This window comes from Falco cherrug, chromosome 4 (assembly GCF_023634085.1).
Source record: "Falco cherrug isolate bFalChe1 chromosome 4, bFalChe1.pri, whole genome shotgun sequence".
NCBI lineage: Eukaryota > Metazoa > Chordata > Aves > Falconiformes > Falconidae > Falco > Falco cherrug.
The window spans coordinates 87,238,984-87,262,644 of record NC_073700.1 but is presented as its reverse complement, the minus strand read 5'-3'; the positions used below and the strand labels follow the sequence as shown (position 1 = coordinate 87,262,644).

The window sequence follows — 23,661 nt, the reverse complement described above, 5'->3', positions numbered from 1 at the left end:
TTGGCCCTTCTTTCTTGATCTGCACAAAACACAATCACTTGAGAAAAACAAGAGTAGTTTCCTTATCCAGTATTACTATGGAGTCTCAGGGCTGGTAAATGTCAAAGTTAGATCTGTGTTTTCCCTGTTTTCATTACAGTTCAGGTTAGAGGATCTTGAGAATCTGCTGATAAACTGCCACTGCCATTCTGTGAGCACAACGCTCATACAGCAGCGGCCAGGAAGGACGGCTTTGCTTTAAGCCTGGGTAGACTTGACATTTGATAAATTCCTTGCTTGATCTTTGGATGCAATACGATGCCAAAACGCCCACTGCACCCATATCCTGGTTATGCACCTGCTCTCCATAAAATTGGATAAGTCTGCTCTCCTGGTAGGTCACCACTTTAAAAAATCATTAAATATTTACATGGCATTCCTCAACACTAAATTATCAAATGGAAAAGAGAAATCCTCGAAATTTCATCCAAGGTACAAGGCAGCCCACAGGCAAGATTTATGGGATTTTTTCCACAATGACCAGATGAGTTTTCATCATTCTGGTAGAACACAGCAGCTTAAGTAGATCTTTAGAGGATAATAAAGGCCCTTTTTGCTGACTACTTTTCAGGATGCAAATAGTGTTTTGTGAGTGCAGTTAAATATGAAGAATACTTCTGGAACAGAAAGATGGATAATCGTGCGTGGCCAAGTTTTCTGATTTTATTTCCAACAATAGCCACCATCCAAGCTTGCCCGGAGCAGCCTTAATCAGGTCATAAATCAGGGGAATAGAAAAATGAAATTGTCATTTGTGGGACCAAAATAAAATCTATATTTCTGAACGAAGAATCTAGTGATTTTTGCAATAGGAGAACAATTACGATTCTGCAATGTGTACTACATTCCTAATGTTCCTTGGTTCATGTCAAACAAATGGCACCAAGATGAATGGTTTTCAGATTTACTTCAGTCAGTCAATAGTGTAGGAACGGTCAATTGTTATGGCCCCAATTGAATGATTTTTTAAGAATTTGATATGTATGGGAGGAAGGGAACTGCATGAGCCAACAGGCATATTTTTGCTTTCTTTAATCCTCCTTGCCCTTGAAACAGCAAGCTTTCAGCTGTCTGCTCTTGCAGACTGCAAATGCCAGTAGCTCTGAAGTACTCTTACAGTTCTCAGGTACAGCTGTGACTGGGCCTGGGTGATGTAGCAGTGTCTCTAGATGTTAGACAGAAGTAGCTGTGAAGTGCATAGCAAATTACACTGTGCTTCTGATGTGAGCATATGGCCCTTCATGTGCTGCTAAATGTCACTGGGCTGTGGGTTGATACATCACGTGCCATGGACAACCCTCAGGGCAACATGAGATAAGTTGTCACAGTACTGGCAGGCTCTACAACCACAATGAGAAATCCAATGAGAAATTTACCTATTTAGGTAAAATTTTATTTGACTGGCTAGGCACTTTGACTTTTTCCCTCTTCCTTCCAATTAGATGAAAACTCTGTATTTCTCTGCAAGTCTTCATACCTCTAACTGAATTTCATTTACCACCCTCAAAAATTAGACAATGATAATGACATACAAAACACATGCAACTGAACTCCTTGGGCTGTGATGAGAGTCAACTTCTTTAGTATTAATAATGTTGGTTTTGATGCACGTAATACACCAAACATGGATCAATTGGTTTTGAACACCCCGTTCCACAAATTCAGCAGTTTGGATTTTCCTTCCCTTTGGAACAAAAGCACAGAAACCTTGTTTTACACAAGCTGTGAGACAGTGTATAGGATCACGAAAGAATATGAAGGACAATGCTTAGTAAATGCAGTGGGAACATAAAACTGGAGCTTTTGCTAACTGCAAAGGACTGGGGTTTATATTATCTCCTCTGAGAAACCTTATAACAGCTTTTTGACAATAATATATAGCTATGGAAGTAAACTCAAATTTATTCATGGGCAAAGTTTTAAAACTACAAATCATACCTGTAATTTCAAACAAAAAATTCAATTAATCACGATATTAGGAATACATCCATTCAGTTTCCCAGATAGCTGTGTCACTCAGTCACACTCTAATAAAGGCTACTCCCTGCTCAAATAAGGTTTCATTTATACTAATATTTAGAAATGGCTCATACTTTAGAGACTGATATTTCTAGCAACACTCAGATTCAGGATATGAGGAATACAGACACAAGAACATACTATTCATTATTTCTTAGTCATCAGTTGTAAGAGCCTATTATGAGAATGTTTATCAAACACAGCTGAGTAGCAAACACAAACTGACCTGTGATTAGTCAAACACCACAAATAAGCACCAAATAGGTGATGTGAAAGTTTGCAAACATCCTATGATATTTATTTCTTCTTCTTAGGCATCAGATTCATTAACAAAAGCTGGAGGGATCACTGGCGCAATCCAGAAAGACCACAAGCAGAAAAAGAGGCTAAGCGCTTCAGCTGGGTCCCTGAGCAATGGCACTGGGTTTTGGGGCACTGGACTGGGACCCAGAAAACTCTCGTATGTCCTTGTCCTGCTGGATGACCCTGAGTATGCGATTACCTCTCAGTTGAGATTAATTGCTCTACCTCAAGGCAGGGATAATCATAGAATAATTTAAGTTGGAAAAGACCTTTAGGATAATAAAGCCCAACCGTTAACCCAGCACTGCCAAGCCCACCACTAGTCGTGTCCCTAAGTCCTGCATCTACATGTTTTTTAAACACCTCCAGGGATGGTGACTCCACCACCTCCCTGGGCAGCCTGTTCCAATGCTTGGGCACCTTTTCAGTGAAGAATTTTTTTCTAACATCTGATCTAAACCTCCCCTGGTACAACTTGAGGTCATTTCCTCTTGTCCTGTCACTTGTTACCTGGAAGCAGAGACTGACCTCTGCTGCCTACAGCCCCTTTCAGGGAGCTGTAGGGAGCCACCAGGTCTCCCCTGAGCCTCCTCCTTTCCAGGCTGAACACCCCCAGTGCCCTCAGCCGCTCTCCATCAGCCTTGTGCCCCAGCCCCTTCCCCAGCCCTCTGTCCACCTCTGGACACACTGCAGCCCCTCGGTGTCTTTCTTGCAGTGAGGGGCCCAAAACTGAACACAGGATTCCAGGTGTGACCCCACCAGTGCCGGGTACAGGGGGATGGTCACTGCCCTGGCCCTGCTGGCCACGCTGTTTTGGGTACAAGCCAGGATGCTGTTGGCTGCCTTGGCCACCTGGGCACACTGCTGGCTCATGTTCAGCCCCTGACATAATTCAGTAATGCAGACCTCCTTTGTAAAGCACTTAGGAACATGCAGATGGAGAGCACTGTAAAGCTGTAAAGTGGCAGAGGAGGAAAGGCAAACCACACTCATCCCTGTTGCGCCCTGTTAGATGGTGGATCGAAGCAGGTTGTTCAACCTGCATGTACTGTGCACACCCATTCGGTATTTCTACATCACTGCATCTCATAGGCTGACTTATCGTACTCTCCACCAGCACCTGAGGATGGGTTTTGTATTCCTTGTAGACCATGCAAATACTAGTTACTGGAAATTAAACCAGGCAACCTTTCCTTACAGCACCTCTTATAACAGGATGGCCTTCAAATACAGAGGACAGATCTAACGCGCATGCCAACTTCAGAGAGTTTAAGCTTTTGAACTGTGGTTTAAAAGGGCCTTAAGCAGTTGCTCTGCCTGCGGCGATGAATTTCATCTTCTGAAATATAAAATAGATTGAAGGAAGAATACAATCCTCCTCACTCCATCTGTATTTTTTTTTTTTTTTTATGTGAGGTGGAAATTTATCTATTAAACTGACTTACTCTACGACCTGCTGACCACACTGGAGGATGTACACCTCCTACCAGCACGCAGCCTGGAACTCAGAGACTACCACTAAAAATCTCCCAATGTTTTACATGCAAACATCAAGCCCTGATATGGTTAACAGCTGATAACAATCTTGTCCAATTTTATACACCTGTAAACAGAATTCACGGCAACAAGTTTTGCCATCATGCTACTATTTATATCCCATAACCATATCTTACAGTCACATGCACAGCAATGACAATGACACTGACAAGAGCATTCAACAGAAGCAGAGATGGTGAGAGATGTTCTTATGCAACCTGTATTACTGCTTATATCTGCATAAACTTAGCTGAATAATCAAACTTGCTGCATTTACCATAAAATAAAAACAAATATCGATATTTTAAATGCAAACACGAGCCATTATATGTGCAGTTTCATAGACAAAATTTCTCAAATCACATCAAGCTTTCACAGAAAAAAAGTCTCTGAGTAGACAGACACTTCTCTGAATTTGCATGGGGTGTGTACAAAGTTACCCATTTCCAATTTGGTTTGCTTTCTCCCCAAGAGTAAGTGGAAGAAACCCAGCCAACTTACGATCTCCTTGACAACGCACAGGCCCCACAGATATCTTGGCTTCAGACCCAGGCCGGTCAACGTCTCCAACCACTACCTGACTGACTGGTAGGTGCTCTTTGTATGACAACATCCCAGCATCTTTTCTCCTGTATCACAGAGAGAGAGAAAAACCAGAAAGCAATTGTGAAATTTATTACAATAATTTCCTCGATCATTGCTATTGTTCCATGAAATAAGCACCAAAAGAATGGGTACGCAGCAGTTACACCATTACAGTGTCACCATCTAAAAACATGTCTCAAACGATATCAGTTTGAGCAATAACAGTGCCTGTTTGCTGGAACACAGATGGATAGCAGCTCCTGTCAGCCTGGAACATAGAGGAGCAGCTTGCTTTGTGGCCAGCCCAGGACTCTGCTGGGCTTATGTGAGTCTCCCTGCTTCCCAGACTGACCAGCTCCATAGTAGCAGGTAACACTTTGCCGTTGACCTCCTTGCTGATGTCTCCTGAGAGGGAAAAAGAGCCTAATGCTTCCTAGAAGTGTATCTTTTTTGCTCTGGTTGCTGCCAATTATTATCCTAATGATATGACTTCTGCATACCAAGGAAACGCTGCTGCTTTTATATTTAACATTTTTAGTATTACATTAAATAAGAGAAATTAAAGACTAATTACCCCAAAAGGCTTGTCATCTTAGTCCTGTCAGTTCTAAGTGTCTAAGTCCAAAAAAGCCTAAACTTGTGAATCTAACTATGAGCACCAGGCTCAAACCCCGATTTAGTTAGCAAGCTCACTAAAATTAAATTTAGAGTCATGCTTAAAAGCTCCTCATTTCAACTGCAGTGAGTAACCTGGTGCCTTTTCCATGCCTAGATGGAATCACTATGCACAGTTATAACATTTTTCCTTTATCACTTCAAGAGCTGATTCCAGATGGCATGTTGCATATTGTTTCTTCCAAATAGAAAATAAAAACCCCCAAATTTAATTAGGTACCTCATCTCTCAGGTGTTGTTTTGGGTTTTTTTCCATAACAACATGGAAGGCCAAAAATAGCCACACAGGAAAAACCCGCGCCATATCTATAGTGTTAGGACTGCACTTTTTCACAGAAATCAAAGTAAGAGGAAGAAAAATAATCCATGTATTGCTCTCTTTTTTCTTCTTTCTTTTTGTCAGTACCTTGTCATGTAATTGAGTACCTAAAGTAAGCAACTTTTTGATCTAAAACTCAATTCCTTTGTTCAAAAACTACCACAGAATGAAGGATGAATGTGGATAACTGGCTAGCTGAAAAGGGTCACATAGACATAGTCCAGCTGGCTGGACAAAAATGCACATCGCACTCAGCTTATCTGAAGTAAAGCAAAAATACACTGTCCTTGGCTCTTCTTGTTACACAATAACAGGAAGATCGCGGTCGGTAAAGAATGTTGCAGGTGGGAACAAATAACTATAGAAGAGAAACTAGAGGCGGGCTTGATATTTAGGCAACTAACCAATAATGAGCTTAACTTTTGTAATATGTATGAGCTAATTATAACAAGGCATAAAAGATGACTGTAAGACACAATAAAGGAAGTCTGCTGATCACTCATATTGAGTGACTGTGTCTTCCCTCTGTCGCGACAGATGAATTCAGGATCTGGAAAAGTTACTGAAGTGTGACCATGCTTGTGACTTGTAAGGATCCCAGGAAACGAAAAGTCTTTTTCATCTATAACTTGGATGACTCCGTGATCTGACTCACTAGATTGCTAACAACTGGGAAACACAGCAGGGATCTCCACAGTCTGTGGCGATGCCTGCAGTTTCCCAGTAGCATGGTACTGTTTTCCAGTAGCGTTTCCTGTCACCATCCTCACTGGGTCCGTCGCAGGAGATGGAAGGCAAACCATTCTTTTTCAAAGAAGCGCAACTGAAGTAATTAAGAAAACAACTGTCACATTTTTGAACAACAGTTCACTGGACTCAGGCCTGTTCTTTCTGATGATGAGAGTAATTGGAGATTTAACTACTAGAGTTTTTCAATCAGATGACTGTTTCCCTTAATCTGCGTGCCCCTCCCCTGCAGAGCCCTTGCCTTCCCCCAGTCCATCTCATTGGGGAGCTCATCAACCCTCTCCGGGGTGACAAAGCTCTAGCAGGTGTCGTGCAGGTGAGGCTTCTCCAGGGCATCGCTAGGAAGGAGGCAACATGGGAGAGGGGAACCGCACAGGCTGCTCCTGCTGACTGTGCTCGGCTCTAGCAAACTGCCTTTCATCCAAACTGCAACGCCCTTTACAAAGGTATCGCATTCATCAATTTGGAACCGGGCGATATAAGGAAAGGGAGATTAAAGGACTTTCCCTTTAAGAAAGAAAAGGGTGAATAACAAAGGCAGGTATGTAGATCTAATCTTCCATCTCTGCTAAAGACCTGTATCCATGGGACCCACTCCCTTCTAATAGAGGATAAATGTAGGTCATCGCTTTCCTCTTTCTGAGATTTTCCTCTGAGACTGGCTTTCCCGGCTGATTGTTACTATTTCAAAGAATGCTTTCAAGATGGACATATCTATTTAAAATAAAGGCTTCTTCAAAGAAAACTATTGGCATTTCTCTTCTCGCCTTCCCCCTCTCACAAAGAGAGCTAATATTTCAGCTCCAAACAAGGATAGCAAAGGACAGTGCTTTTCCTGTCACCAGCAGCTTCTGTGAAGGAAATAAAAAGGAGCAGCAACAATTCTCTCCCTCTTTACTAGTCAGGTTTCTACTCATGTTAATATTCTATTTATGTTTTTAGTGATACTGTCACTTTAAAGCTGTTGCCATTTTCAGACTTAGCCTTATTTTCTGATAATCGCTTATTTGTCTTGCCACTGCGGGAAATGCATTCTGCAGGCAGAAGCTGTGGAGGGCTGGGAAAACTGGACTAAGAGCTGAGAAAACTGCACTGTCTGTTCTCCACCAGAACCTGTGTAGTTCATTTGCTCTTAACAAAAAAAAAAAAAAAGAAAAAGAAAAAAAAAAAAAAAAAAGGGGTAATGATAGCTTTTGGCCCAGGCACGCACCAAAAAGATGAATACACTCAGGAGATGGAGTGGCTCTGTTACGCTTTTCTAAGGTACCAGTAGCTCCTCTGGACATACTAATCAGGGCCGACAAAGTCATAAAAGTTATAAACCAAGGGCTGATTATAAAGCTTGACTTTGTACTTTGCACTTAGAAATAACCACAGCTGGAACACTCAGTTCAGCAAGTGATAATGCTTCTGCCAGTATTTAAAGACTTTGCACATTAAGAGGGTGGAGAAAGTCTCTGAAGTTTTTCCTCACCAAAGAAAAACCCCTTAAGAGAATAAAGATTGAATTCAGAGTGTGTCATATTCCTATTAATAGCCAAATGGGAGATGAATGAATCTGATCAAATCCTGTAATTATTACCACGAGATATTGATGAAATCTCTATGTAATTTTCTATTTCTAATTTCTTTTCCTATATAAAACAGTCTGTGAAGTGCTTCAGGGTGCCTTTGAATGAAAGCAGTAGATATTAGTGTAGGATTTATCATTGTTTTGATTACGATCATCTACTTACTCTTTATAGCCTTCTGTGGTATGTAAAAAAGAAATGCATTATGCATATATCAGCAAATGACATACTCGAAGTAATGATAAGATTCTGTATCACTATTTGTTTATATAATGCTTTCATACAACCAGACTTCTGTTACTGGAATAATTTATTTCCTCTGATCTGGTTAGACATCACTTAATTATTGGTCCAGTCCTACACAGGAAAACAGATAAAAAACATACTACAGGTAGGAATGGTCTTAATTTTAAAAGATAGGCTTACAGGAGCTGAAGAACTGGAATTGTTTTGAGAATTCATATAAAACACCTACCGGATTGAAATTGCTGTGTTCAACGCATATTATATATTTATTAGCAGCAGTCTGAAGAATACAAACTCCCAAGTATTTCCATTTCAAAAGCATACAATTGTCCACCTCTCACAAGACCAGTCTTTTTACTATGCAAGCACCTCTAATGTAATCCCTGAATTTCCATAATATGTCTGAGGGAGGTATAAAACAGCTCAGTCCAGCTAGTATCTGCAAATGAATGTCTGTAAAAAAGATCATGAAGGGTATGGATGTGCCAAGTATTAGTATTTTCTCCCTTCCAAAAATATCTGGCAAAAATGTTATTTATATTAGAACTGTTAAGAAGAGCTAATATTACAGAGACTTTAATGAACAATGCAATTTTGGCAGCAGACTTAATAATCTGGAAGTGAGTTACTTGGAAATAAGCAAGCTTTAATTAGCAGGATTAAAACCAGGGCAAGCAAAAACTAGGATTAAAGCAGAAGTAGCAAACTTTTGAAAGGCTTTGTAAAATTTAGTTAACTTTTTTACGTACATACTATGTAGCAAAAAAGCCATACTTCTAGGTTCAGCCTGTTCCCAGGGCTCTGTCCTTCTTAGGAATTGTAAACTGCCAACAAACTCTAGGCTAAAAACATATTTACACTTCAGTTTGCTGTTCTCAGGGTTTCTTACAGATCTCGTCCCTTTCCCACAGGTGTTGTCACCTCAGTTACCCTTATACATTAAGCTGGAGCTAATGACTTACCCTTGATTTGTCTGCCAAGGGGTATTACAGAAAATTTCTCATTATTATACAGGATCATATAAACTGACAGAGTCATAACTCAATTCAAGTTTTTTTCCACGCTGCCATTGGAAGGGCTGAGGTCCTATGAAGTATGTTCTCATATTCCTAACAGCAAAAGGAGAAGTCTGAACTCTTACAATTAAGACTAATCTTAAGGCAGTGAAGCTTCTTCTCTAGCACACTGGTAAAAAAACCAAAACAATAAAGTGCCACCAACCTTGAGCAACATGCACTTCATTATGATGTATCAGGTGTTTTGGTTGGGTAAGCAAAGCTTATGTGCAGGTACAACTATCAGCTATGTGCTAACAAGGGTTTGCAAGAGGTCTGTTTCCGTAGAAAATGCAGAAGTAAAACAGCGAAGCAGTCTGGTTTGGGGTTTTGTTTTTTCTGGTTTTGGTTTGGTTTTTTTTGGGTTTTGTTTTTTTTTGTGTGTGTGTGTGTGTGTGTTTGGGTTTTTTTGTTTTGATTTGGGTTTTTTGAGTGCGCTCACTTCCTGAAAATCTAAACTATATGATGAAAGACCACTTACCCAGCACCAAATTACTCACATAAGCAAGTCCATCCTTTGACTTCCATTAGTAAAGCTAACATACATCAAAGACATGAAACTGATGGTACAGCAGACATAAGTAATCCTTGTTCAGAAATTATGAAAGATGGACGAGATTAGATTAATTTAATACACAGCATCATATTCACAAATAGTTCCACCAGAAGAATGATCAACACATTTACAATACCCTCAATGACAATGAACCCTACAAAAGAAACGCTGGAATTTGCATTTAGCAGAAGTCACTTAAGTTACTTTCAGGAACTTCAAACCTTCTTTGAAGAGTATACCAGTTTAAAATAGCCATGCAAAGACATGTTTAATTCACGCTTTTTTCCTGGGATTGAGGCTTAGATCTCCTTTTTCACTTTACACAGTCTATCCCTTTCCTGACCTTTAAGATGAAAAAAAAAAATAGAATTACATTAGGAAATTTGCTCCTTTGGACACCTCTCAAATTTTATAATCCCATAACACCAATCGTTTTAATTAAACACAGGTTAATTTGAATTATTACAAACACCCTTATGAGGATTGTATGATTTAATTGTGATTTGAAAATGAATACTTCATAAGGTATACAGTATATAATTCCAAGACTTGCTAATAAAAAGCGTATTTTTCAAAAAAAGTTAGTAACATCTTGATTATTTACTTTTGTTTACAAAAAACTTAAACCACCACACGTCTTCCAAAGACAGTGTGTAAAAAACACTTTCTAGTAGGACCAGGCATGTGGGATTACACTGAACAATTTAAGATGCCTGATGCTGAAATTGTACCACCAAGCAGTTTGGTGAGACCTTCTGAGTGAAGAAGTTGGAAGCCTGCTCCACTTCTTCCCTTTTCTCCACTTGGCAAGAGATGAGAGACAGAAATCTCTGGCAACTCAGAAGGAACCCTGAAGTCCAGAAGACGCATCAATGCTATCATGGCACTTTCTGATTCCATGTGTGCTAGAGAGATGAAGCAAGATACGTTGAGAAACTGGGGAGAAATGCCTCATTTCAAAAATCCATTGGGAAGTAGACAGGGGTGGTTTAGACTGGCTCTACAGTGCTCTTGCCTGAAAGGGCTTCTCAACTTTCCTCTCAAGCAGGAGTTTGTGAGAAATTTAATAACTACAGCAAAAGGTGAATAATGGAGATAGCAGACTGGGCTCTGCTTTCTTTTGAACAATATGGATCGATTTCAGGGGAAAATCTGCCTTCTCTGAGTATTTGCTCGTGTTCTCCTTCCAACAAAACAGTGCAGACGGAAGGTCTCTCCTTCAAGCAGAGCAGCTCCTCTTATGAACTTCATTTCTTCAGTGTTCCTTCCCAGAAAAAAAAGAAATGTGGGGCTCCTCTTCATTTTGGGTCCAGCAACTCCTCTGACCCGACTGTTTTGTTTTTTTTTTACCTCCATACAAAGATCTTTTAAGAATGGAATCTAGTAACCCTACCATGCTGTAACTGATCTCCACCACCTCTTGATCCTTGCATCTGACAATTTTCAGTTCCAGTTTGAATTTTTTTTAAGTAGGAGAGGGAAGTGTGTGGCATTTCCTTTGGGAGAAATACTGAATCTCCTATTGGGATATCCCTTCCACCTTGGGTAACTATGGAGGCACGAGTACCTGGGATGCAGCTGAGGCCAAAATAAGAAAACACTTGTGTGGACCTAGAGCTGAAATGGGATGGTACAAGGATTTCCAAGAAAAATTGACACTGGAAAGGGCAAATAGCTTGCTCAAAAAAACTTTGTTTAAAGTCAGTAAAAAATGTCACTTGGCATTTTCAAAACAGTAGGATTCTTTTATCTCAAAATATTTCAAAATTAAAAATATCTTTTGAAAAATAATAGTTGATAAAACCAAAAAAGTTTTCTAGTCATCCTCAGAAACTTTTAAATGCTTTGTTTTACAACAGAAACCTAAAAAAACCTGTTCTCAACAGGTGTAATCAAATGGACAATAAATTAAACATTCCATTCAACTATTCAGCATGCCCCAGGAAGTTATATATCTTTCTTCCTAATCACTTTGACCAAGAGAAACCTGTTTCCATGATCCATTCACACATGCTGAAGCTTCCCATTAAATAGTAGGCTACCTTAGCTCTGAGGGAAGAAAATCATGAAGGACTGTACTGCATACTACCACCTGTTTCAAAAATTCTCTAATTTAAAATCCCAAGCATTTTTAATTACATTTAATTGCATTTTTGTACATCTGAATGCACTATAGTAATGGTGACATTTGACTGTGTGTACACTAAAAGCTGTTGCCTAATGAGATGTGTGGGTTTTAATATCTGTGTTATTGAATATACTACTGCAAGATCTATGCAGATAAATGATGAATTATTTGCATTTATCTGTTCTGCTAACTCTCCACAAGCCTTTGGATCATACCCTATCAAACTATCAGACCAAATGTGCTTCTGGCTGGATTTTTAAGGCACAAGGATCTGTATTGGAGGAAATATTAAAAATCTCAGAGCTGCAGCACAGAGGCTTCATTTCTTGGAGTTCTTGACAACTTTGACAGTTTTATTTCACATGACTGAAAGAGCTAAATAAAAATAATTGAGTATGGCATGACAAAATAACAGATGGCTATATTTAATGCTGACTTCAGCCCCTATATGCCTATTGAGTTCAATAAGGTACTAAAGTGCATAACTTAGTGTTGAATGAGGTCCAGAAAACTTAATGAAGTATGGGACTTACTGCACCTAGAAAATTTCAGTGAAACCCAATTGTATAAACATCTACCATTGATCCTACCCTCTCACCAGCACTTCCTGTAGCATTCATCCTTATATCCATCACATCTATGCATATACCTCACACAGCAATGAAACAAACCTACGCTTGGCACAAAAGCACCATGGGGAACATAAAGGTGCTGTGATTCAGTTTACCTCTTCAGTTGCTTGTATAGCTGTGACAACAAATATTTGGGGAAAAAAATCTAGGTTGTTCACACCTTGGAACAGAGTGCTTGATTAGGTAACCTTACAAAATCTCCCTGATACACATGATAAGTATGCCCACAGAAGAGCAGCAAAGCTGGTGGAGGGGCTGGAGCACAAGTCTGATAAGGAGCAGCTGAGGCAACTGGGGGTGTTTACCCTGGAGAAGAGGAGGCTCAGGGGGGACCTTCTCACTCTCTACAGCTGCCTGACAGGGGCTGTAGGCAGTGGGGTCAGTCTTTTCTCCCAGGTAACAAGCGATAGGATGAGAGGAAACAGCCTTAAGCTGCACCAGGGGAGGTTTAGATTGGACATTAGGAAACACTGCTTCACTGAAAGGGTGCCCAAGCACTGGAACAGGCTGCCCAGGGAGGTGGCTGAGTCACCATCGCTGGACGTATTTAAAAGTCACGTAGATGTGGCACTTAGGGACATGGTTTAGCGGTGGATTTGGCAGTGCTGGGTTAATGGTTGGACTCGATGACCCTAAAGGTCTTTTCTAACTTAAATGATTCTATGATTCTATGCATCTGTAAGTAGGTTGTTTCGGTCTTCCAAATTTGTATCTCCTGCTAGCATTTTTGATGCTTATCCTCCCCTTTGTTTTTTTATGCCAACCTATTGCTTCATTTGGGCTTGTTTATTCTTAATGTAAATGATATCTGAGCCCTTTCAGCCTTACTTTTGGGCTTCTGTAAAACAGAATTTGTTAATAAGAATAAAGCTGACTTACGTGAAAAATGTGGTATTCAAGTACGTTGGATTCTCCTCCATGTAAGAAATTACACTTATCCTACTTCCATATCACAGGTGACATTTTGGAAGACACAGACAAATTATGTTACTTGCTAGATACCATGTGGAAAAAGAGCATACCAGCATCCTTCTTCTAAATAATAAACTAAGTAGCCAATAGAGACAGAAGATGGGAAAAGAAGTAATGTCATATATTATTAAGAGTAAAATGCCAAGCAAAGTTTCTATTCAGCTATTTATTTCCTTTCTGTAAAGGCCCCAATCACGTCTGCACTGATTTTTAAGAAAACTTAGGTATTTGAGCTTATTTTTCAGTAAGATCTTTCTATTCTGACTGACCTCAACTTTTAATAGTAACAACTACATCTTACTTTCTGTATCTATAATCAGTTCTTATTCTTGAAATACTGGGTTTTTTTATGGTGTTATACACGACCTGCTAATTATCTGCCCTCGGAAGACCTCAGCTTGCTTATGGTCCTTAGAGGTAACTATGACATCATACTTGAATTTCGTCTCCAGTCTCAGCCCCAGAAGATTACTTCCCATTTGACTTTCTTGGAAGTATGTGGAAGAAGACAAACCCACAACAGTGATGCTTCTCTCAAGGGGGCACTTACCCCAGTAGGACAGATGACCAGTTTTTTTAGTCTATATTATGTACTGCACAGTTTGTCCATCTGTAGCTCCTTACTCAGCATAACGATTTCTTAACCTACTGCTGTTTATAGTTGGAATTGGAGACCATGCAAATTTTTTTTTTCTTTTGGCTTACTTAATAAATAGAAAAAATGTTTCTAACTGTAAAATTATTAGTAAAACTGGTCTGAAAACAAATTCTGCATTTAAGCAATTTTCCTAATTGCTTAAAAACATCTCTCAGTACAGTGAAGTCATCAGTTTCATAGTTTTTTGATGTCATCATCTGTTTGGTTTAAACTATGAAAGGTAGATGCCTTAAATTATCCTGGAACTGGTGAGGTGAAGAGCAAACAGCTATTTCAAACATCATGCATACCAAAGCCAAATGGAAGAAGAAATTTGTAAGGGCCATTGTTAAAAAAATCTAAACAAAATACAACAAAAAATCTTAGAGGATTATCTACAAATTGTGCTATAAACACAATGCATGATATTGCTACATCTACTGAGGAAGGGGAGTGGGGCCTATTATCATGAAAGCGCTCTAGTTAGAAGAAGAATTAAATATCCCGCTACAAAATGTTTTAAATGTACCCCCATTCATCAGAAATAATTACCTAAAACTGAATGCTCCAAGATATTCAAGCACATTTAAAGCAATGGTGCAGCACAGAGGTAATTAACAGATGTCTTTTTCCATTATGCAAACACTTGGCTATAAAGCACAAGCAAACCATGGATACTTGTCACTTTCCCCCTGCTTATAAACATGCACAAATGTCTCTCAGAATTGATTTCATCTCAGTTAGGTTACTTTTTTAGTGCTTTTGCTAAAAGGACTGATCACCTTGTTTTGCAATGATAAGCAACTTTATCCACAGGTTGACTTCTTTATAGTCTTTTCAAGTTTTTATAATACCCTTAACTCTTGTCTACATGCATGTATATCCACAGACATGTATTGCAATAACAGGGGAAAGGAGAAAAGACACTAAACAAGGAAGTTTTAAAAAAATGGTATTCCTGCAATGTGTACAACTGCGGGGCTGTAGCTAGAGATTCTCTCACTGAATTTACTCACAGCATTATGAGTGGCTGAGATTAGGACCTGAGCTACAGGGAAGGTATGGCATGCTGTACTTCTTGCTAAACACTAGGCCAAATGGAGGTGCCCTTGTTTAGAAAAATCTGGTTTGCTGCACTGACTGTGGAATGTCAAGTATTTGTTTAGCATTTTGTTGACCACACTTATACAGGATTAGTGACCTATTCATTAGCCAGATCACTCCACTTTATTGGTCTGATGGATTTCCATTATTCTTCTTGTTAGCCTTTGAGCTCAACTCTCCTTACACATCACCACTTTTTCCTTCACAAAACACCGAAGCAAACTTAGCAGAACTCACCATTTATTTCCTAATGCAATTCCCTCTCAGCTGAGCCTGTCTTTTCCTGGTACAATACCCGACGAGCCCTCCCCCAAGACTTTTTACTGCATGTGCTGTCACAGCCCTGATGATGTGGACTGAAAAGGTTCTGGGCCATGGGTTTCTAACAACCTGTGACAATAAGGTCATGGTCAAAGGAGGAGGATGATGAAGTGAGTGAGAAGTCCGAATACCTGCACCCCTTACCCATAAGAACGGTGCTTTTCAGGACTGCGAGCAGTCCTGGGTAGTGCTTATGGGGAAGCTGACACTGAAGCAACTGGGTTGTGCTTCTCTGATCTCTCAGGCTGTGGCATTTTCATCAGCATTTGGTGAAGACAGAAATTAAAATGTAATACTTTAGGTATTTGCAGCTGATGCACTGAGACCCTTGACAATGTTGTGCTGCGTTTTAATGGAATAAGTATGTTAATTTGCCAAATGTTGATGCATGTTTTCCTTTCTGATGGCTTAAATGTAGTTTGCTGCAGATGCTTCTTGCCTTAAAACAGATCTATGAGATAAAAGTTGCCTAAAGGATGCAGGGATGCCAAGATGTCTATCGCTTCTACCTGTAACTACACAGGTAGACTACACAGGCAATGCGGGCAAGGCTGCAGTCACTGGGGACAGCTCACTGCTCTTGCAAGCAGCTGCAGCACCTAATCTTCTGCAGGTTTTGATCACATCTGCACTGGTTTTACCTGGGAGGGAGGTTATTTTCTTCACAGTAGCTCCTATGGTGCTATGTTTTTGACTTGTGACCAAGCCAGAATTGATAACCCAGGGATGTTTCAGTTACTGCTGAGCAGTGCTTACACAGCGTCAAGGCATTTTCAGGTGAGCGTTCTCCCCTCACCCCACCAGCAAGTAGGCTGGGGTGCACAAGCCGTTGGGAGGGGGACACCCCAACTGACCAAAGGGATATCCCGCACCACATGACATCCTACTCAGCAATGTGGGGAAGAAGAAGGAAGGGGGGGATGTTCGGAGTGATGGCGTTTGCCTTCCCGAGCAGCCATTACATGTGACACAGCCCTGCTTTCCTGGGGATGGCTGAGCACTTGCTTTGCCCATGGGAAGAAGCAAATAAATTCCTTGTTTTGCTTTGCTTCTGCATGCAGCTTTTGCTTTACCCATTAAACTGTCTTTATCTCAACCCACAAGTTTTTGCACTTTTCCACATCTCTCTTCTGTCCCAGTGAGGGGGTGTGAGCAAGCAGCTGTGTGGGGCTTAGCAGCCTACTGGGGTTAAACCACAACAACATCCCAAACGGGGAAGATTTTGTCTGTTCTCCCCCAATACTCTTATCTAAAAGCTATTCTAGTACTTCATTCTTGATGACTAGAAAACCTGGTTTCCAGGTTTAATATATTTGTAAATATTTGATTCACAGGACACTACTTTTTGTGTTCATAAATGTCTGCTAGCATAAATATTTCTTCTCACTCACGTTACCTCAATGTATTTTTAGAGAAAATGATAATGCTGCACTTTAGCACATGGGAGATGGAAGACAATGCAGAGACAAATAAGCTGCTGCTAACCCCAACTATTTCATGGCACATAACACTGTGTAAAGAGTGTAGTTCCACCCTGAAAAGCAGCCTGGCTCCACAGGCAAAAACCATGGCTGAATAAATATGCCTTGCCAAAAGCCTTCTGAAGGATATAAGACTAGAAGAAATGACCTGTAGGACTGGAACAAGAGTCCACCTGCTCCACCGTCCCATTGTGGACAGCGGCAACAAGAGATGCTACTCAGGCCAGGCATGTGAGTGTGGCCACTTCTGTCCCACACTCACCTGTCACTACCTGTGACAAGTAAATTATACTGATACAGCTGACAAGTGTATCTGCAAACCTTCAGATTCTGTTGTGTGTATTGTCAGCGAGTCCTCTATAATCTTAAAACAGATTATTATTATTAATAATAATAATTTTCTTCTGAAGCCCTTAGAAAACATTTTGAACACCTTAGAAAACAATTAGCTCACACCTTTCTGTTTCTGAACTTACCTTCTTTAAAGATACATGAACATAGTTTCCTCACTGACTCGATTTCTGCTTATTTTGTGCCTTTAAGATCTTCCTTCACGCAGTGTAATACCTTGCTCAGAAGGAACTGGGTTAATTTCACTCAGTATTTACACTGGCTGTGTAAAGCAGTGCTTTTTTCCCCTATCTGTTTTAAGCTGATCCTATACCAATTAACAGGTCTGTGCTATACTTGTATGCACTATGTAGGTATGTTAACAGCATTCTACTGCATGTGAACTTCCCTTCTTGTTTTTTCTTTACCAAATGACAAAAAGTGGCCCCATGTGTGTGGAACAACAATACTGAGTGAAATTAACCCAGTTCCTTCTGAGCAAGGTATTACACTGCTTGAAGGAAGATCTTAAAGGCACAAAATAAGCAGAAATCGAGTCAGTGAGGAAACTATGTTCATGTATCTTTAAAGAAGGTAAGTTCAGAAACAGAAAGGTGTGAGCTAATTGTTTTCTAAGGTGTTCAAAATGTTTTCTAAGGGCTTCAGAAGAAAATTATTATTATTAATAATAATAATCTGTTTTAAGATTATAGAGGACTCGCTGACAATACACACAACAGAATCTGAAGGTTTGCAGATACACTTGTCAGCTGTATCAGTATAATTTATACTGAGCTTATAAGGATTTATAGAAGATTGTAAGTGATTTGCAAGCATTAATATATCAGAAGCAGAAACAGAAATCATATAAGAATCATGAGGAGGTAGGTTCTATAAATATTGGAAGTACATCGCTAGAAGGTTCTTAAGAAAGTTAAGAAAGTTAAGTATGGGCAGCTATAAAAGGTCAACTAATTTGTTGAACTCTGGAACAGCTGAAAAACTGCTTAGCTGAAGCTTCAGTAATCATTACAGAAACTTGTAAAAAACCCTAAAAAATTAATGTTACCAGAAATAACAGTTTTATGTTTCTTCAATTCAGGGACAATAGTCATTCCAGATCAATAACAGGAGTAAGCAAGACATGGTCCAGTGTCTGAATGTTTAAAAAAAATACCCCTGATATGATTAAAATAAGATTTTTCTTTATTTTGCTTTAGTTTCTGACAGAGGAAGAAAACATACGTTTAATACTATTTCAAAATACTTCCCCATTTTGTTTACAGGGGCAGCTTCCAGTTTTCATCATTCAATTTATGCTGAGACAAGACTTGCATTGAGTCAATTCCCCCATCTCTGTTTTTTGTTCACTTCTTTGACTGACAAAAAAGATTTAACAAAATAGAAGATTAGATTATGTAGCACCCCCATGAAACTTGCATTTCCTTGAGAATTCTAGGGAGTTGTAATTAAAATAAAAGTCAGTATGCATTCTAGCAGTTCTACTGTGCATTATTTACATCTTCTTTCCGTGTTGAGAACCCTTGAGATACGGTTAGCCACCTTGTTTTCCAGGAAATCTTGAATGAAAGCAGACAATGAGACAACGCTTCTGAATCATTATCTATTCTGCTATACTTACAAATACCTAGTAAGTACAAATAAGTGCTGGTCCCCAGTTAAGTGCCTACCAAAAAATAATTTGTATTTTGTGAAGATGACAGGCCTTACTGTCAAAGCAGATCTTTGAGGTCTTTTTAGCAATAAAAAAATGAAGATATTTATGTGCAAAGATGACAAAGATGCCTTAACCCCTAAAGCTACGTGAAGTGTCCGGATTGATGGAGAAGGTGTATTTGACATCACAGACTAAAAAAAACTTGATGCAGTTCCCCAAGAAACACAAAATCATGATGCAGTGTCGGTTTTCATTCTTTGCAGTTTGAGTGGCCATCCCTTTTCTAATGAGGTAATAGCATGCAGCAGTGCATAAATAAAATCTCCCTCACAATCTTCAGACCTGGAGCCTGCCTCTCCACAAAGTGCTCGGTCGTGGGGAAAGGCATCCGCTATTCCCTATACTAACGATGCATTTCTATTGCCAATGATGAGAAATGGAATCAGTTTCATGTTTTATATTGTATATTATTACAGATAAATTTGAAATACAGATTTTTAATCTAAATATTTCCAGCTCAGTGTTTAGTAAGGTCCATTACAGAAAGTCCAAATATGTATTTGATTTAAACTACTCGGGGAGTTTTCTGTTGTACTTCTACCTGGCAAAACAAGCCCCTCCCAATTTGGCAATACTACCTTCTTCCTACCATGACAAAAGTGGACCAGTGAGATAAAGTGGCATTGCCACATCTGTAACTTCTGCACACGTCTGCAACTAGTCAAAGGAGACCTCCTCCGAGTCCTCCAGAAGGACGACTCTCATGCTACCGTACTGACCGGCCACAGTGGAAAACCTGACACAGCGATAAAGGCAGCGTTACTCGCCAGTAGTTTCTAGTTCCTTTTGCAGATCTAGAACTTACCTTTGGTATTCCCAACTAGAAGTGACTTGCCCAAGTACTCCTGTTCACAGGTAGCTAGTGTTTTACAGAGTGCTTAACAAATGTTTTTATCAAGATGCAACATATTTGTGGTTGAAACAGACAGTAAGATCTTCATTTAAACCAGCTGCTAATTTTTAAAAGATTTAGAGCTGATGTTGGGATCTTTGTTGTTTTAGGAGGAGAGACCCATAAAAACCAGAATATACTGCTGATACCTCTTTGGCTGAAGCCACTAACATAGCTTGTTTTAAGGTAAGTAATGAAAAATAATTTTAATATATTTCTCTAGAAAATAATCAGAAATTACAAATATTCAAAAATACAACCAGAGAACAAGTTTCTGTACAAAATTGTTTGCCTTCCTCTGAAATTGGGATGATAGTGGATGAAACCTGAAAGTTTTCTGAATCAGTCCTGAGACTTTGCTATGAAGCATTATTCTTAATTAATTATTTTTATAACAAAGATCTATTTTATGAGGTGTTGTTAGTACAACTTTCTCCTCTGAGGCAAGCATATGGTAGTTGCATTACTTATATTGACAATTATTAATTATTTTCTTTTAATGCCATACAGCCCAAGATCCCAGAGAGGATCAATGACCTATTATTATATTTGGTCTTTCATGACCACAAGGAAAGTCAGTACTGCCTCTAAATGACTACGATACCAAATTGTCTGACTAAGTTTGTCTGCTTTTTCACAGTACATGTACATAATATGATGTGATGAAACACAGAAACTGTCAAACTAATGCCAATTTTAACAGCCATTTTAGGATGGGTTTCTGCCAAAGACCCATCGCCCTGTGACCGAATTCCCACACAGGATAATCCCCAATGTCTTGCTCGTGCTCTCCCACATTCTCACAAGCCCCACATTTTTCCCTTTTCAGCTCTTCCACTTTTCACCTATCCCCTAATCAAATCATACTGTATGTTCTCAATTTTTCTAGTTTCCTTTGTTCTCCATTATAAAATGGAGATGATGATACCATTGTTAAAAAATTATCTTCATAGGAGAATTTACAAAGATGCTTCAAATTAACAATTGTGTCTGTATAGTTTAAACTCCCTTTTCATAGATTTGTTGGCTTTCTTCTCTTATTATTGGATTCCGACTACAACAGGCCAGTTACTCAACTTTTTTTTATTTTTCAGTAAACCTAGTCTTGTGAGGGAGCATAAGACAGAATCTTTTGTTGTCAACTGTTTTTGACTTCCCATAATTCTGCACACCGAGCATGAAAAACTTTGGATCATTCTTCCAAGAATAACATAAATTCCCTTTATATGAAGGTCAGATAACAAATCTCCACTAAAACAACTGCACATAAGGTCTTTTATAAAATGCAGATCATAGCAGTCTTTGTCTAGATGTTACCATACATGTTTCTGCACCGAGGTTGAACTGATAGGCTAAAAAAACAAATACATGATTTTCTTAATTGTCCAACTGAACAAATGATATAACTAGAGATACAATGATCAGTGTATCCATTTTCCCCTACAAACTGGAACTATTTCATTCACGCATTGTCATGCTTACCACCTACAAATAAGTGCTCCATACAAAAATTTCTGTTAAAAGACCGAATCAGCATAAAAATCATCAGCAATAAAATGCAAGAATGGCACACACATCCAAAAAACACGCAACTTATTTAGCAGCTGGAGCTGAACTACTACTCTGACAATGAAAGCAAGAACAAAATTGTGTTTTGGCTAAATTTTGATTCCATATAACGCATGTTTCATCATGTTTTGGAGATGGCAAGAGCACAACTGACACAGAACCAGGGAAGAAACAGACCCTGAGTTTTACAAAAAAACCTGCAGCTTGTTCAGACTGCTTCCAGGCAGAAAGTGAACCAACTCATAATTCACCAGAAAACTGTTGAATTTGTCTAGGAAACAAAGCCAGCTGCCAGAGGAGTAAGTTTTTCCAGATGCCATTCTTCTTCCTATTTACTGAAGGGTTTTTTGGTGTTTTTTGGGTTTTTTGGGGTTTTTTTGTCCATCATTTTTTTACATCCTCTGATAAGTAAAAATGTATCAACAAATAAAACATACTTGGAATCAAAGTACTCTCTGCCTTGTCTCAAAATAAAGATGATCTTCGACCTGTAATTTTACAAGGACTTCATAGCCAATCATAAGACTGTTGCATATTCACCTAAGTCAAGTCCACAAATTTCAGGAATGTAAGCCAGCAACAGCTGGTTGTCATTTAACAAATAATAGTACAAAATAACTGGAAGACCCCAGAATTATGAAGCCTAACCCCTGCAGGCTCTGCAACTGGACACTTTGATATTCAGCTTGGGCAGCTTGTTATTCAAGTTATATTAGCTATATTGAGTTTAAAAGTTATTCCTTACCCATTTCCTATCAATGCAATAGGAAATGAAAATCTGAAGCCTGGGTTAGGGATGTGCAGTAACTCTTAATGCCTTCAGATTTTTTTCATCATCTCTGTAACTAATTTGCTCTTTGTGCCAACAGGGAGATACTGGTTTAGATAGAACGATGTCTCCCCAGTACAACATTTCTTCTTCATCAGCAAAATAGGAAAAAAAGCCATCTGAATCCCATCAGCAAGTTTATTCATACAGACACACTTTTAATGTAAAGAAGCCATGTAGCATTTTAACGCCAATTTAAAGACTGCTGGAAACAACAATGTGTAAAAATGCAACAAATTATCTTGGATCTGATTTACAAAGTCTCCATTGCATACTCAGACAGCTGTTATAAACTTTGAGGGATCTCCAAGGATCCTATTTTCCTACCTTTATTAATTTTCATCACTATAGAATTCTGCACATGAACAGGAGGCAGAAGAAAGAAAAATAGCTGGAGAATTGGGGGGAGGCTGTGGCTGGGACAAAATGTCTAGCCATGATTAATTACAGGTAAGCAATAATTTGGAAAGCTTGGGGCTTTCCCTGATTGTGGAACACACACACACACAAACCCCAAAACAAAACAGGAGGGAGACATGAATGGTAAGTAAGATAAAACCTCACCCAGTCCATGACATTAAAACAATTTATAGAATTTAAACTTCTTTTACAAGTCTACAGAAAAAACCAAACCAAACCAAAACAAACAAAAACAAACGAAAAGCAAAAGCAGTTTCTTCCTTTTCTCTTGGTGCTACAACCGTTGAGTTTATTGCTCAGTTTGCAGCTTTATGAGAGGTTACTGGATTGCTCTGAGTGTTTATCATAGACAGTGCAGGCAACCTTCCTCTTGAAAGTAAAATAATGCACTGTGCATAGAACAATAGTTCCCAGGCAAACAGCAATATTGCAGGTGACTTGCCTTCCCCCCCCACCCCCAACCCCCCACCCCCCGCCCCATCCTTTTTCTTTATCAGGTCTTTTGAAGTTCTAAGAATCCGCTGGGCAAAATGAGAAAAGGACAAAGAACAATTCTTCCTCTAAATGTGGAATGAACTGACACGGTATTTCAATCAGTGGCTCTAAAGAAAATATCCCCATCAAGCCTGGGAACTGATACAAAAAATGTACTTTAAGGGCTTCTGGGGTCACTCTTCCCCGCCACCCCCCCCCACTCCCTCCACCCCGCCCCGATTACTTCCTCTCTCCCCCTTATACATATATATATATATACATATATCCTGATACACCCAAGATCACATAGCAAAACCAGATACATCTTTTGTTTACAGTGGAGGCTTAATACCTTCAGCTTGATGGACTCCTTTGTGATTGTTTCAGCTAAAATATGATTGCTAATACTAGTAACAGCCAAGCATGCACCGCAGTCTTCATCTACCCTTTAACACATGTTGTCACAGATGTCAGATGTCTTCT

General features: G+C 39.3%; 1 protein-coding gene across 2 annotated transcripts in view; it reads right to left on the bottom strand.

The window, feature by feature from the left end:
* The window catches only part of CNTNAP2 (contactin associated protein 2), a 1,159,973-nt gene that overhangs the window by 193,593 nt on the left and 942,719 nt on the right, over positions 1-23,661 (bottom strand). For both annotated transcript variants that reach the window (XM_055709318.1, XM_027816209.2), the window contains one exon: positions 4,399-4,526. In XM_055709318.1, the coding sequence (XP_055565293.1) occupies positions 4,399-4,526 (128 nt within the window). The remainder of the gene's footprint in view (positions 1-4,398; positions 4,527-23,661) is intronic.